This window comes from Corvus moneduloides, chromosome 23 (genome assembly GCF_009650955.1).
Source record: "Corvus moneduloides isolate bCorMon1 chromosome 23, bCorMon1.pri, whole genome shotgun sequence".
Classification (NCBI taxonomy): domain Eukaryota; kingdom Metazoa; phylum Chordata; class Aves; order Passeriformes; family Corvidae; genus Corvus; species Corvus moneduloides.
Window position 1 is genome coordinate 6,993,272 of NC_045498.1, and position 12,676 is coordinate 7,005,947.

General features: G+C 57.9%; 2 protein-coding genes across 3 annotated transcripts in view; one reads left to right on the forward strand and one right to left on the reverse strand.

Moving 5' to 3' along the window:
* The first annotated feature begins 220 nt into the window (after nucleotides 1-220).
* Nucleotides 221-2,851, forward strand: GPR3 (G protein-coupled receptor 3). Its single transcript, XM_032132152.1, has 2 exons — nucleotides 221-354; nucleotides 963-2,851. The coding sequence occupies exon 2, from the start codon at nucleotides 979-981 to the stop codon at nucleotides 1,963-1,965; it is 987 nt and encodes a 328-aa protein (XP_031988043.1). The 5' UTR covers nucleotides 221-354; nucleotides 963-978; the 3' UTR covers nucleotides 1,966-2,851.
* Nucleotides 2,852-8,238: 5,387 nt separating this feature from the next.
* The window catches only part of WASF2 (WASP family member 2), a 32,224-nt gene continuing 27,786 nt past the window's right edge, over nucleotides 8,239-12,676 (reverse strand). For both annotated transcript variants that reach the window (XM_032132338.1, XM_032132339.1), the window contains one exon: nucleotides 8,239-12,581. In XM_032132338.1, the coding sequence (XP_031988229.1) occupies nucleotides 12,424-12,581 (158 nt within the window). In that variant the 3' untranslated portion in view covers nucleotides 8,239-12,423. The remainder of the gene's footprint in view (nucleotides 12,582-12,676) is intronic.

Here is a 12,676-nt window from a genome sequence, read left to right on the forward strand (position 1 = left end):
CTCCCTTGCAGCACGGCGGTGACCCGGGCTCGTGGGGGGGGTCCCACGGGTGCCGTGGGAGTTTCGGGGGGGGGCGTGCAGCGGGCGTGGGCCGGGGCGTGGGGGGGCTGTTTTTATGAATGAGCTGCGATTACTATGCGGCGCGCGCGCTCCCGCGCTGCCCGCCCGGGCGCTGATTGGCTCCGGCGCGCCATTGACGTCACAGCGGGGCGAGCGGGGCTGGGGGGGCCGTGAGTCACCCCCGAGCCCCCCGGGCCCCCCCGGCCCCGCTCGGTCACTATAACTCGGCGGCGCCCATGGCAGCGGGGCCCCAGCCGGGCAGCCCAGCGCAGCCCGGGCCCAGCATCCCGGCAGGTGAGTGCCCGGCACCGGGGGGGCACCGGCGGAGGGGGGACCCCGCTCCGGCAGAGCGCCGCGCTATGGGGAGGGTGGCGAGGGGCGGCCGTGCCCCCCAAAGCCCGTCCAGGGGCTTTGCTGCCCGCCCGGGGAGGGGTAGACCCCCACGGTAAGAAGGGATGCCATGGTGCGGATGGGAGTGTGTCCGTTCCCGCTGGAGTGCTGATCGGGGGGGGCAGGGTCACCCCTTTTACCTGCTGCCTGGGATCCCCTCAGTTTGGCCCCGAAGTCCTCGCGGGGGAGGGTGTTTTCCCCTGGCAGTCCTGCTCTCCTGGATTTATCCATCAAAATCATGCAGTGCCCAACCCCCAGCAGCTAAGGCAGGCAGGAGCAGGGCTGTTGAGTGTGTGTGTGTGTGTTCCCTCCCCTTTATTCACCTATTTGTTTTAAAACTGAACCACCTCATCCAGAAAAATCCCCTTAGAGTAAACAGCGAGCACCCCCTCAATACACACTGCTCTGCCCACCCTCCTGAAGACAACTTCTGGGGGGAGGCAGTGCTGTCCCATCTGGGTGGCACAGGGGCAGCTCGTGGACAGCGGGCACTGAGGGGGCTGCTCTTGCAGGTCATCCTCCGCCATCATGATGGAGAAAGAGCCCCCCAACTCCAGCGAAGGCCAGCAAGGCTGGTTCTCAGCCAGGAATGGCAGTGGCAGCTCCTTGGATCTGGAGTCTGTGGTGCAGCCCCTCGCCTTGAACCCGTGGGACGTTGTCCTCTCCATCTCGGGGACCATCATCTCCTGCGAGAACGCCGTTGTGGTGGTGGTCATCTTCTACACCCCGACTTTCCGTGCCCCAATGTTCCTCCTGATCGGCAGCTTGGCCACAGCCGACCTCCTGGCGGGTCTGGGGTTGATCCTGCACTTTGCCTTTGTGTACTTCATCCCATCAGAAGCGGTCAGCCTGCTCACCGTGGGGCTCCTGGTCACCTCCTTCACGGCCAGCGTCAGCAGCCTGCTTACCATCACCATTGACCGCTACCTGTCCCTCTACAATGCCCTGACCTACTACTCAGAGAGGACGGTCACCAGGACTTACATCATGTTGATCCTCACCTGGGGAGCCTCCATCTGCTACGGGCTGCTGCCCGTCATGGGCTGGAACTGCCTGAAGGAGCCCTCCGCCTGCAGCATCGTCAGACCGCTGACCAAGAACCACCTCGTCATCCTCTCCGTCTCCTTCTTCGCGGTGTTTGCGGTGATGCTCCAGCTGTACGTGCAGATCTGTAGGATCGTGTGCCGGCACGCCCACCAGATCGCCGTCCAGAGGCACCTCCTGGCCAGCGCCCACTACGTCACCACCCGCAAGGGCATCGCCACCCTGGCCGTCATCCTGGGCACCTTCGCATCCTGCTGGCTGCCCTTTGCCGTGTACGGGCTGCTGGGGGACTACAGCTACCCGGCCCTCTACACCTACGTCACCCTGCTCCCCGCCACCTACAACTCCATGCTCAACCCCGTCATCTACGCCTTCAGGAACCAGGAGATCCAGAAAGTGCTGTGGGCCGTGTGCTGCGGGTGCTTCTCCTCCACGCTGCCTTTCCGCTCCCGCTCCCCCAGTGACGTCTGATGTGCCCCCCCCCCCCCCCCATCTTTCACTTACCGATTGCAGTCGGGGGATTTGCTTTGATTCCCCCTTCTCATTCCCAGAGGCACATTGCAGGAGCTCTTGGAACCAAGCAGCTCTTCCCAGCCTCATCCTTTTTGGGCACAACCCCTTCTTTTCCTCTATTTTTCCACTTTTTGAATAGAGAGAAAGATGTATTTTTTATCCATAATATAATCTATATTTATGCGTGAGAGAGGGGGGTGATCCTCATATTTTCTTTAAAACTGTTTACGATGCTTTATTTTTTTAAGGATGGGGCAGCACCAGGAACGTTTGTCCTCCTCTTGCTTTTTTTACAACCTTGTTATTTACCTCAGATAGTCAAAATATATTTTATACATTTGGGGAAGGGGAGGAGAGACTTGTTACCACAGGAGGAGGGACTCACCTCCCCTCCCCCTTCTCCCAGCCGTCCATCCATTTATTTATTTATTGTTTTTAAAATTATTATTTAATTTGATTTCTGTGCCTCCCTCCCACCACCCAGCACTGGGCCCTGCTGCCCTCTAGTGCTCGCTGCCTTCAGGAGGGAGGGCTGCCGGAGGCTCTGCACCCCCAAACCCACAAGTTTTGGGGTCCTCAGTGTGCTGCCACCCCCCCTCACGGCACCCAGGGCTCCCCCCACCAAAGCCTTTCTTTGCACTGGGATTGGATTTGCATGTTTCTGGGCTGGGGAGATGGATGTGAAAGGCCCCTTGTGAAGGGGACCCTGGGGATGGGGATCCCCTGGGCTGGGGATCCCTCAGGACAGGGACCCCTCTGGATGGGGACCTCTCGGTGGGTCAGGGTGGGGGGGCTGCTTCTTGTTTACAACTCTGGTAGGGGAATAAATTAATTTGTGGTACGAGGTGCGGCTGTCTGATGCTGGGGAGGGGGTGGGATGTTGTTTCCCGAGGGGGCAGAGAAGGCTGCGGTCCCCGAGTCCCATCAGGGCCGTCCCCCCCTGCTCCGTTTCCCTGCTCCCGGATAAGAGATGCCGAGTGACAGTGCTTCCCCCACCCATCACATCCTGTTAGCGGGAGCTGGCCCGGGGGGAGCAGCACCGAGGCCCCTGACCATCCTCATCCTCACAGCCCCAGCAGGCACAGGGGCTGCCTCCAGCTCTCCTGGTGACATCTGACACGTTCCCCCACCCAGGGATGGCGAGGACTCATTCCCACGGCGGGCGTCCATCCGAGGGGTTGCGACCTGGGCCCTCCATCCAGCAGGAATGGTATCTCTGCCCCATCTCTGCCCCCAAGCCCCTCTCGTGTTGGAGGGGGCACAGGGGGGCCGTGCCCAGCACCCCCACACTGAGATTCCCGTGCTGCGAAAGTCGCCGCTCACACAGGATCTGGGACACCCATCCCTGCTGCCCCAGCTGCCTGCTGGTCGCACGGAAGGCGGGCTTAATGATGGCAGAGCTAATTAGGGCAGCTCAGACCCTCCGGTAGCAGCCTCTGCGCCCCCAGAGCCCCCAGTGCCCCTGCCCGCCCCGGTCAGGGAGCAGCAGGTTTCTCACAGGCATTTGTGCATCCGCAGACGCGCCGGGATGTGGCAGAGCCCGGGGCTGAGGAGCCGCCGGGGGCCGGCTCGGTGCAGGGGGATGTGCGCGGCCCCCGGGGCTCCGCTTCACCTTGGGCTCGGGGACCTGGTGGCAGCCCCGGGGGCTGGGGCTGTTTATTGCAGAGGAAATGAAGATTTCCCCCGGCTGAGCGCTGGCAAGGGGCTGCGTTAGCAAGTGATGAGGGGAGATGGGGCTGGGGGGGCTGAAGGACCCACAGATTGTCTCCTGCTCTCCCAGGGCTGGGCTCGGCGCCGGGGATGGGGACTTTCGGGCTCCCCTTGTCCCTGCTGAGGTTAAGCCAGAGGTTGGAGGTGTTCATTGCACCCCAGGGCTCAGCTGAGCACCCTCAGCCAGGAGATCATTCCCGAGCCTACGTCCCCCAGCAGTGAAAAATCCCGTAATTCCCAGCTCTGCTGTATTCAGGGGCAGTTTTTACCTGGTGATTCTTATGTCAACATCACATGGCAGCTGAAACAGCTTTTCTCTCCCTCGTGCCTCCCCTGCTGATGTCTTCAGAGGGAGCTTCACGGTGTGCAAGCCCCTCCAGTTCCTCCCACTCCCTGGGGTCCCTGTCACTTCCCCTGGGGACAGAGTGACACACCAGGGTGTGCAGGGCACAAAGGCAGCACCGTTCAGGTTTGCTGGAACCCCTCCTCAGGCTCCCACCCACCACGGCCGGCGGTGGGGGTGGGCACAGGGCTGCAGCCCCCCCTTCCCAGCTCCTGGCAGGGCTGTGCCGGAGCTTCCGATTGATCGGGGCATGCAGAGGGCTCAGGAGCGGCGGCGACCCACAGTGACAGCGTGGCATCAAAAGCCATCACAACTCAGGCCAAGGCATTTCCCCAAGACCAGCAACTTGGGAGCTGTGGGAGCTGAGCCCTCACTGCATCCTTGTCCCCACCACCCCAAGAATGTCACCCTCACAGCCCCGTCCCCTGCTGCCACCACAGTGGCCGCTGCCCAGCGTGTGGCTGCTCCGTGTGCCCCCTTCCCGGGTGGGAAATGCACCCTTTGGCTCCTACCTGCGTCCAGTTCCCTGCTGCCAGGATGGATGAGGGAAGCTTATGGGCTGGAGGAAGCCACGACCCTGATCCTGCCAGGGCTGGTTGCTCTCCCAGCACTCCAGCGAGTCCAGAGACATTCCCGGCTGCTCCAGGCCTTTGGGGGATGATGGAGCAGGAGGCACCAGGCGGGGAGATACAGCAGCCTGCTCCCTTTTTTGGTGGAGAAAGATGCAAAAAGTGAAGCTATAAAAAAGAGTCAAATCCATCCAAGAAGGTGCCAGAGTGCTGAGCAGCCACCCCCACGCCAGGGATGTGCAGGAGAGGCTCACGGGGACCAACAGCCCAACTTTGGGGTTAAAATATGAGCTAAGAGACGTGGGCACGGCCTCACCCCAGCTGTGCTCGCACATCTGGCAGGGCCAGCCCTTCCCAGGCTCTCAGCAGATGCCGCAAGCACAGGCAGCTCTTGCCTCCAAGCCCTGCCCGCGCTCCAGTGCAGGCAGGGGGGGCGGGTTGGGTTTGCTCCCCTTCTCCAGTGTGGGCAGCCCTGGTCCTGCTGGCAGCAGCGGGGCCCAGATATGGCTCCAAGCACTTGCCCTTGGCCACCACGCAGGTGAGAGAGCTGGCAGCACGCACAGCAGAGCCAGGGCTGGTCCCAAACCACCCGCTCTGGAGCCCCTGCTACAGCCCTGGTGCCAAAACCACCAGGGTTTTGCCAGATGGGAGGAGGGAAGGAGGTTGCTTCTACCCAAACCCTCCCCCTGGCACCCTGAAGCCCAAGTGCCCTGCCTGGGGCACAGCCAAGAGCTGCCCTTCCCCACACCCCATCCCAGGGATGGGTGTCTGCTCTCAGTGCCTTACTGGAGTGCCCATGATGGGACCGTGAGTCCTGACATAGCCCCTGCACCACCCTGGGGCCGCCGGGCCATGGGGAGGGCTGGCAGCTCCAGTTATGGGCCTGGGTTACATTTAAATGAGAAACCTCAGCCCTGGCTTGGGGGATTTTGTTTCCTTGGAAGCAGGAGCAGGCAGGAAATGAAGAAAACACGGCCCTGCTGTAAGTGTTTTACCAAATGCCGGAGGCAGCAGGAGGCATTTCCCAGCACAGCTCGGCCTCGAGCACCATCCTCGGCCACCACCACAGCCATGGCTCTGCAGGCATCGGATGGTGCTTCCCAGGGAGGGAAGTCTGTCCGAGAGGGCTGTGCTTGGTGGGAAACAGCGAAGTGCAGGGAGAGGGGGTCAGCAGCTGCTCATTTTATCCCTGTTGCCACACGTGATGCAGGAGGCGGCTTCCTGCCATGAGCCCACGGCTGTGCAGGGACCCGGGGCCAGCAGGACCCTCTGCTCTCCACAGGAAGCTCCCAGAGGACCAGGCTTCCATGCTGGCTCGGGGCTGGCGCTTTGTCTAACTGGATGGGGAGAGTAATTCGGCCCTGGCCACATCCCCAGCTCCTGCCTTAAGCCCTGGCCATGCTGGCGCTGGCCTTTGCAGAGCGGCTGAGCCCGGCGCAGAGCTGCTGCCCTGCCAGACTGCAGAAACTTGAGCTCCAAATAACATAATTCCTCTGGCACCCCGTGGTTATTTGTGAGCTGCTGTGAGCAGATGGAAGAGTTACAGATAAAGCCATCCGCAGCACGGGAGCCGATTGCCTTCCCCACACAACCGCGTAGGCAACAGCAAAGGCAGGGAGGAGGAGAGAAAAAAACCCACCAGGCAGCAAGAGAGCGAGAGAGAGGAGTCAGCCATTTCTGAGGGGCTGAGCTGCCATCTCAGCACACACCTACGTGCGAGGAACAGGGACTCTCTGCTGGCACTGGGCCTTTCCCAGGATGCTGGAAGAGGGTAGTGCTCTCCCACCACCCATGGCTGCTTGGCCAGGGACAGCAGCGCGAGTCGGGGGTGACATTGGCACGGCGGAGCGCTGCCACACACTGGGAGAGCAGGCTGTTAACGCTGATCCGAGCTGGCAGCGCCTGCACTTGCTGCGGTCCCAGAGGGGGAATTAAGGGAGAGAAGCTGACGTCAGTGGTGGAAAGGACACGCAGCCCACTCGTCCAAGGCAGCCGGCAGCATCTTCTGGGTGTTGCTAACACCACCTTGAAGGAGAAAATTAAATAGGTCTTTGGAGATGGGGTCTCCTGTGAAGCCGCAGCCCGGCCAGCTGTGATCCTGTGCCGAGTCATGTGGAAGAGACAGACGGGCACGGAGAGAGATCAAAGGCCGGGGCCAAGGTCGGTGTGCCAAGGATACGGAGCTGTGGAGACACTGCCCCAGCTGTGGCAGGAAAGCGCTGCTCATGGATGGGGCTGGGGCTCACACAATCAATCACTGCTGGGCTTCTCCTCCCTGCACCGAGCTTAACCTCAGCCTCCGGGAGCTCCCCGGCTCTGTGGAGGGTGGAGGCATAGGGCCCTGAGGGTCACCCAGGAAGGCAGATCTGGGACTAAGATCTCCCTATTGTTTAGGGGGTTAAACCAGCACAAAACTCACCAACATCTCCCAGACTCTGAAGATGTCTTCCAAGGGCTGTCACTCCAAAAGGACAAGGCTACGTGTTGTCCTGAACCCCAAAAAAGCAGAGGGACCACCTGGCCACGGCCGCACCCATCCAAAGGCAGCCAGGAGCTCCAGTTGCTCCTCCCAGGCTCCAGCTGGAGCCAAGAGCTGGGACATGCAGCTCAAGGGAGTGTGGAAGCCCCAGAGCTCCCTCCTTCCCCTGCCCTCTGTGCCCCAGCATGACTAAAGGCCTTGCTTGTTCAGGAGCTGGCAAGGCCAATTAATCTAATGAGGTTTTGCAGCCAGGGACCATTGTCAGCCAAGAAAGGCACAGCGTTGCTGAGCGAGGCACCGGTGTCTCCTAAAGCCAAGGGAATTTGGCAGAGCTAAGCTCGCGGTAAAAGCAGGGATGAGGAGCAGCAGGGACAGAGCCTTTTGTTGCTCTTCACCAACCAGCAAGAAAACAGAGCCCCACAGAGCAAGGCCAGATGAGGCACCTGAGCTCGGGGCCAGCAGCCACCACTGCCAGGCACATTCACTGCACGAGGGACCTGGAGCTGCAAAATGGAGGCAAAAAGCTGCTGCAGCCCCTTCCCAGCCCAGCTGCAGCAGCTCTGCTCTATGGCTCATTTCCTATGGCAGGGAGTGCTGGGGGGAGGCTGGAGGCTGCTCCTGGATGGGGCTTCCTTGGTGCTGTGACCCTCAAATTCCCACTGTTAATAGCGCTCACTCCACCTCGGCACGGGAAAGGTGTCTGTGCTGATGGTGTTTGCCAGACAGCTCGGGATGCGCCAGCTTTCCTCGGCCTCCGCCTGGGCAGGACACAGCCGGCACCTCCCTGGCCACTGGGCTTCCCAAGGGACACCCTGGTAGCTGCACTGAGGACACAAGGACAGGCACGACTGGCTCCGGCGGCCCAGCACCTCCCATGCTCCCAGGAACGAGCCAGGTTTGCCCAGAGAAGCTGTGGCTGCCCCTGGATCCCTGGAAGTGCTCAAGGCCAGGTTGGACGGGGCTTGGAGCACCCTGGGAGAGAGGAAGGTGTCCCTGCCCATGGAATGAGATGAGCTTTAAGGTCCCTTCCAGCCCAAACCTTTTCATGATTCCAAGTCACACACCAAGCCCCTGCAGCGCCTGTGCCAGGCCCAGGCTCACACCCCCACAGTAACACACACAGGCACCGACTGGATAGAAAGGTTTTATCAAGTTTTAAAAAAGAATCAAAAAAATTATTATTTTTGTTTTATACACGTACATTACAAAATATTTGCAGTTGGGATCTTCATCCAGGGGTTACTGAGCTGATTACTAAAAACAACGAAACAAAGCAGCAGGAAATCTGGCTTATACAGCAACTGACAGGGAAAAGCACAGACATTACATGGGAATACAGAAGGCAGGGAGTCTGCACTGGGATGTGCAAGTATGGACCAGGGGCGGGCTCTGATGCCCCACACCCACTGCCTCCCCGCAGAGTCCGGCCATCAGTGTTTATTTTGCAGGGGTAAAAAAAAAAACCCGACAAATCTACAGTATTTTGCTCACAAGTTGGGTTTTTTTTTCGTTTTTTTCTTCTTTGTAAGTAGAGTTTCACTGCTGAAACTCCTTTGGTCTGAAGTGAGGAACCCCCTGCACCCTGAGAGTATCCATCAAATGTCACCCTTCCGACCTCCAGCCTGGCTGGGTCCGTGGAGGGCACTTCCCATCCCTCCTCTCCCACCTTATCTCCTGCTCAGCAATAAACCCCTAAGATACAAATGGAATAATTACTCTTATAAATATATTTATATCGTGTAGGAAAATAAGGCACTTCAGGAGGGGTTACAGCTCGTCTAATTCTATGACATTCTAATCAGGAAGAAAAATGGGTTAGTTTCTGAAATGAATTAAAATGAATGTTAATACAGTAATAAAAACATCGGATCCACTTCCACTTCAAGGCTTTGTTTAAAAAGGAAGAGAAGAAAGCACCCCCGAAATCCAACAGCAGTGAAACCTGACCCGGGGCAGCTGCATCTGCCCTGCCAGGCAGCTCCCTCCCAGAGCCCCTCCAGGGCAGGGACTTCTAAAAGAAATACGTTAAATAAGTTCACGTTGTGGGGGAAAAAAAAAAAAAAATTCCAATCTATCCTTTCCCTGAAATGACACTCTGCACGATTCCTCAGCCATCTGGGACCTCCGCGAGCCCCTTCCCTGGCTCTGATAAGGAGAGGAGAAGCAGTGAAGGTCACCGGCTGCGGCGGCGGCTCCGGGCTGAGCCCGGGGAGCCGGGACGAGGCTTTCCCAGCGAGGGGAAGGGGGGCGGCGGGGGAGAGGCTGCCGGCAGCAGCAGCCAAGCACTGCGGGCGAGGACACCGCGAGAATGTTTAACCAGCGAAGGGAAGGCGGCCGTGCCTGCCCGGACTTGCAGCCCCGAGCCAGCGGCTCCCAGGATGGGCGGAATGGCTGCAATGAGAGCGGGAGGCTGCTCGTAGGGAGCACCAGCTCGTGCCCTGGGCTCCGGGAAACGCTCGAGGTTCGCCCCAGCCTCATGTGGGAAGAGGGGGGGAAGGAGTAAGAGCCCACGACACGAGGACAGAGGTGGTAGGGCAGCCCTGCACTTCCAGCACAGCTGCTCTCTCTTGCAAAGGTTGGTTTTGGCACCTCTCCTCCTCCCCTACTGCTTTCAAAAACATTGAGCTCACTTGGTGGCCCAGAGCTTTGCGATTTTGCAACGATACTCAAGAGATGGTCCCTCTAGAGCAGTTGTTTCTCAGGGATCCCCGCACAGGCTAAGCCTGCTTGGCAATCAAAGATTTAAGAAAAAAAAGAAAAAAGAAAAAAAAAAAAAGCCCGACTCAGAGGAGATTTAAAAAAACACTCCAACAACCAACCTTCCCTACCTGTCCACAACCCTTCTGTTTAGGATCCTGCAGTTTTGATTCCTGCCCTGGGATGGGATTTGGGAGCAGAGGGTGTTTCCAGCAGGCTTGCAGGGACAAGGCAGCGTCCCTCCCGCTGCCAGGAGGCCGGAGGAGCCGGAGGAGCCGGAGGAGCCGCCTCCGCCCGCGGCCGTGCCCACACAGCAGCGTCCTTGTGCAACAGACACAGCGTGAGGGACTGTCCCCAGCACGGCCCTGCCTGACACACCATCCACCGGAGCTCAGGGAATATGGCACTTCTCCGTATTTCAGGCGACAGGAAGACTCGCTCCCCTTTCCCAACAAGGGCTAAGTCTAGTTAAGGCAATCTCAAATTTAGCCAGGTTTGGCATTTGCGGGCTCCTCGCTTCCCTGTGTGATCCTGCTGTCAGCCCGGGTTAGCTCAGGGCCTGTTGTTCCCAGGAACTTGTCTCTGGGAGCAGCCGGAGGAGGATGCTCTCAGAAGGAGCAGCAGAACGAGGCAGTGCCTCTCTCATCCCCTCACCCAGCTTGCAGCAACCATCCCTTTGCATTTCCCAATCTCTCCACTGCACCATGGCTCACCTGCACTCCAGAGGTTTGTTCCCTCTTCCAGAACCTGGAACTAGTGCTGCTCAGATGTTCCCAGCCCACTGGGATGCCCTGCTGCCTATGCCCTCTGCAGCCTGCCTGCAGACAAAGCCCGATGGCGCAGCCATCCAGGGAATCTCTGGGGTCTCACTGGGTCCCAGCCTGATCTGCACCCCAAGCCCATCCTCCAGGCCTTCTCTGCCCCAGCCAAGATTAAAATGCACGCACACACACACACAGGGAATCAGTAAGAACTCGATGGCACAAGCTGAAGCCATCAATCAACTCCCAAGCAGGATTTCCAGCAAACCTCGGGCAGGGCCCAGCATTCCAGGTATCAGCAACATCATTAAAGGAGGCGAGGCAGGGAAGAGAGACAGGCACAGGCTGGTGAAATACTTCAAGAAAGGCAAAAAGATGGGAGAGTTGGTCTTAGTGGGACACACATCCCACAACAGCTGGACCCATAACCTCAAAAAGGCTTTGGAATTGCTTTTTGCACGACCCTTACTGAGTCATGTCCAAATTAAAATACACATCAGGGGTATCTGGGTTAGATTTCCAAGATATGCTCATATTCTATGTAAGGTAACATAAAACAGCAATAAAACCGAGGTCAGCTAGTTCAAATTCCCCATTTTCCCCTGCCAGTACTGGATCTATAGTGAGCAGCCTGGGAATTAATTCACAGGGTTAGTGAGGAGAAGAAACGTTCTCTTAAAATTAACTAATGAATTATAATAACAAAATTAGGGTAAGTTAGGTCTGATGTAACTGATGGGCAACTCAGCTCACACACATGACGTTTTTAGGCACACAAACTCCCCTCCCTAGGGGGAAGGGAGAAGAAGCAAAGGCGATACCAGCATTTAAGTCCCTGTGTTAAAAGTACGGTCACCCCGCTAAAAAAAGCACCTCTCAAACTGCCCTGGCCAGGCCAAAGACCACCACAGTGCCTGGTGTTCAGAGAACCCCTCCCCACCCCATCTCCCTGTCTTAGGCACTGAATTGGGAATTTTAAAACACAACCTCAGCATGAATTGGAGAAAATCAGCCTGGTGAGGTCTGGCCACCGCTCGGAGCTGACCACAGATGTGTCTCAGTGGGGCAGTAGCTCTGCTTTCCCAGGAGTGGGAAGCTGAGCAAGCATCCTGCCCTGGTTTTACATCCCTCTGTGCAAGTCTCCTCTTGGCAAAGCAGTCCAGGAGATTTGAGGAAGGTAAAGGCAGCTTCTAAAATAAAAAAAGTCCCTCCTTACATTGCACCCAAGGCACTCAGCAGCCTCGGAGCAGGGAAGTGCACCCCACACAGGGTGATCTGGAATTAATACTTAGGGGTCAGAGGGGAAAGAATTGTGCACCATTGCCAAAACCCTGATTATTTGACAGTGGGATGCAGCAGAGAACTGACATTTAAAGCCCATTTTCTTGCAGCACTACCAGTATTCACTGGCAAGGAAGAGCCATCAGATCAACTGTCTGCTGTTGCACTGAGAAAACCAGCTGAAAATGTCCTTCATCTGAAAGGCCATGCGGCCGCAACAGGATCATCCATCTTTACTTTAAAAATCCCTCAGGATGGAGGGTTTATATGTGCTCTGCCTGGTGGCATCAAAAATCTGGAGGTTTAGCTCTCTTTTAAATAAGCAACCGTTACACCCCTCCAGCTAAATCCCAATGCCGCATCCTCAGTGTCCGTGAGGAGACCTTTTGGAAAGGCAGAGCACAAAGTCCTGCCAGAGCTGGAGGGGGAGGGAGAGGGGAGATATGCTGCTGGTTGTCTGAAAACCCTTGGCACATCTTTGGTTACTGGATGGAAAGGATGTGGTGCAAGGTTTGGCCACCTGATTCTGTAAGAAGTGAACCCAGGAGAGAAGGGAAGGAGGGGATGGGAGCTTGGCTAATCCGACCACTCATCCTCATCGAACTCGGAGGAGTCGTCTTCGGAGTCGCTGTATTCCACCGCGATGCGGCGCGACAGGATCGTGGCCACGTCGTTCCCTACAACATCCCGCTTCTCCTGCTCCCGCTGCTCCTCCACCTTGCGCAGCTGGAAGCCTGTTGGGAAGGAGGGAATGGAGGGGATCATCATGCTAAGGTCTCGGTCACGCTGAAATCTCCCTTTGTCACAGTGCTCTGAGCGAGGCAAGCTG

Bases quoted from the DNA above. Each gene is read 5' to 3' on its own strand.
- GPR3 (XM_032132152.1), top strand. From the start codon at position 979: ATGATGGAGAAAGAGCCCCCCAACTCCAGCGAAGGCCAGCAAGGCTGG.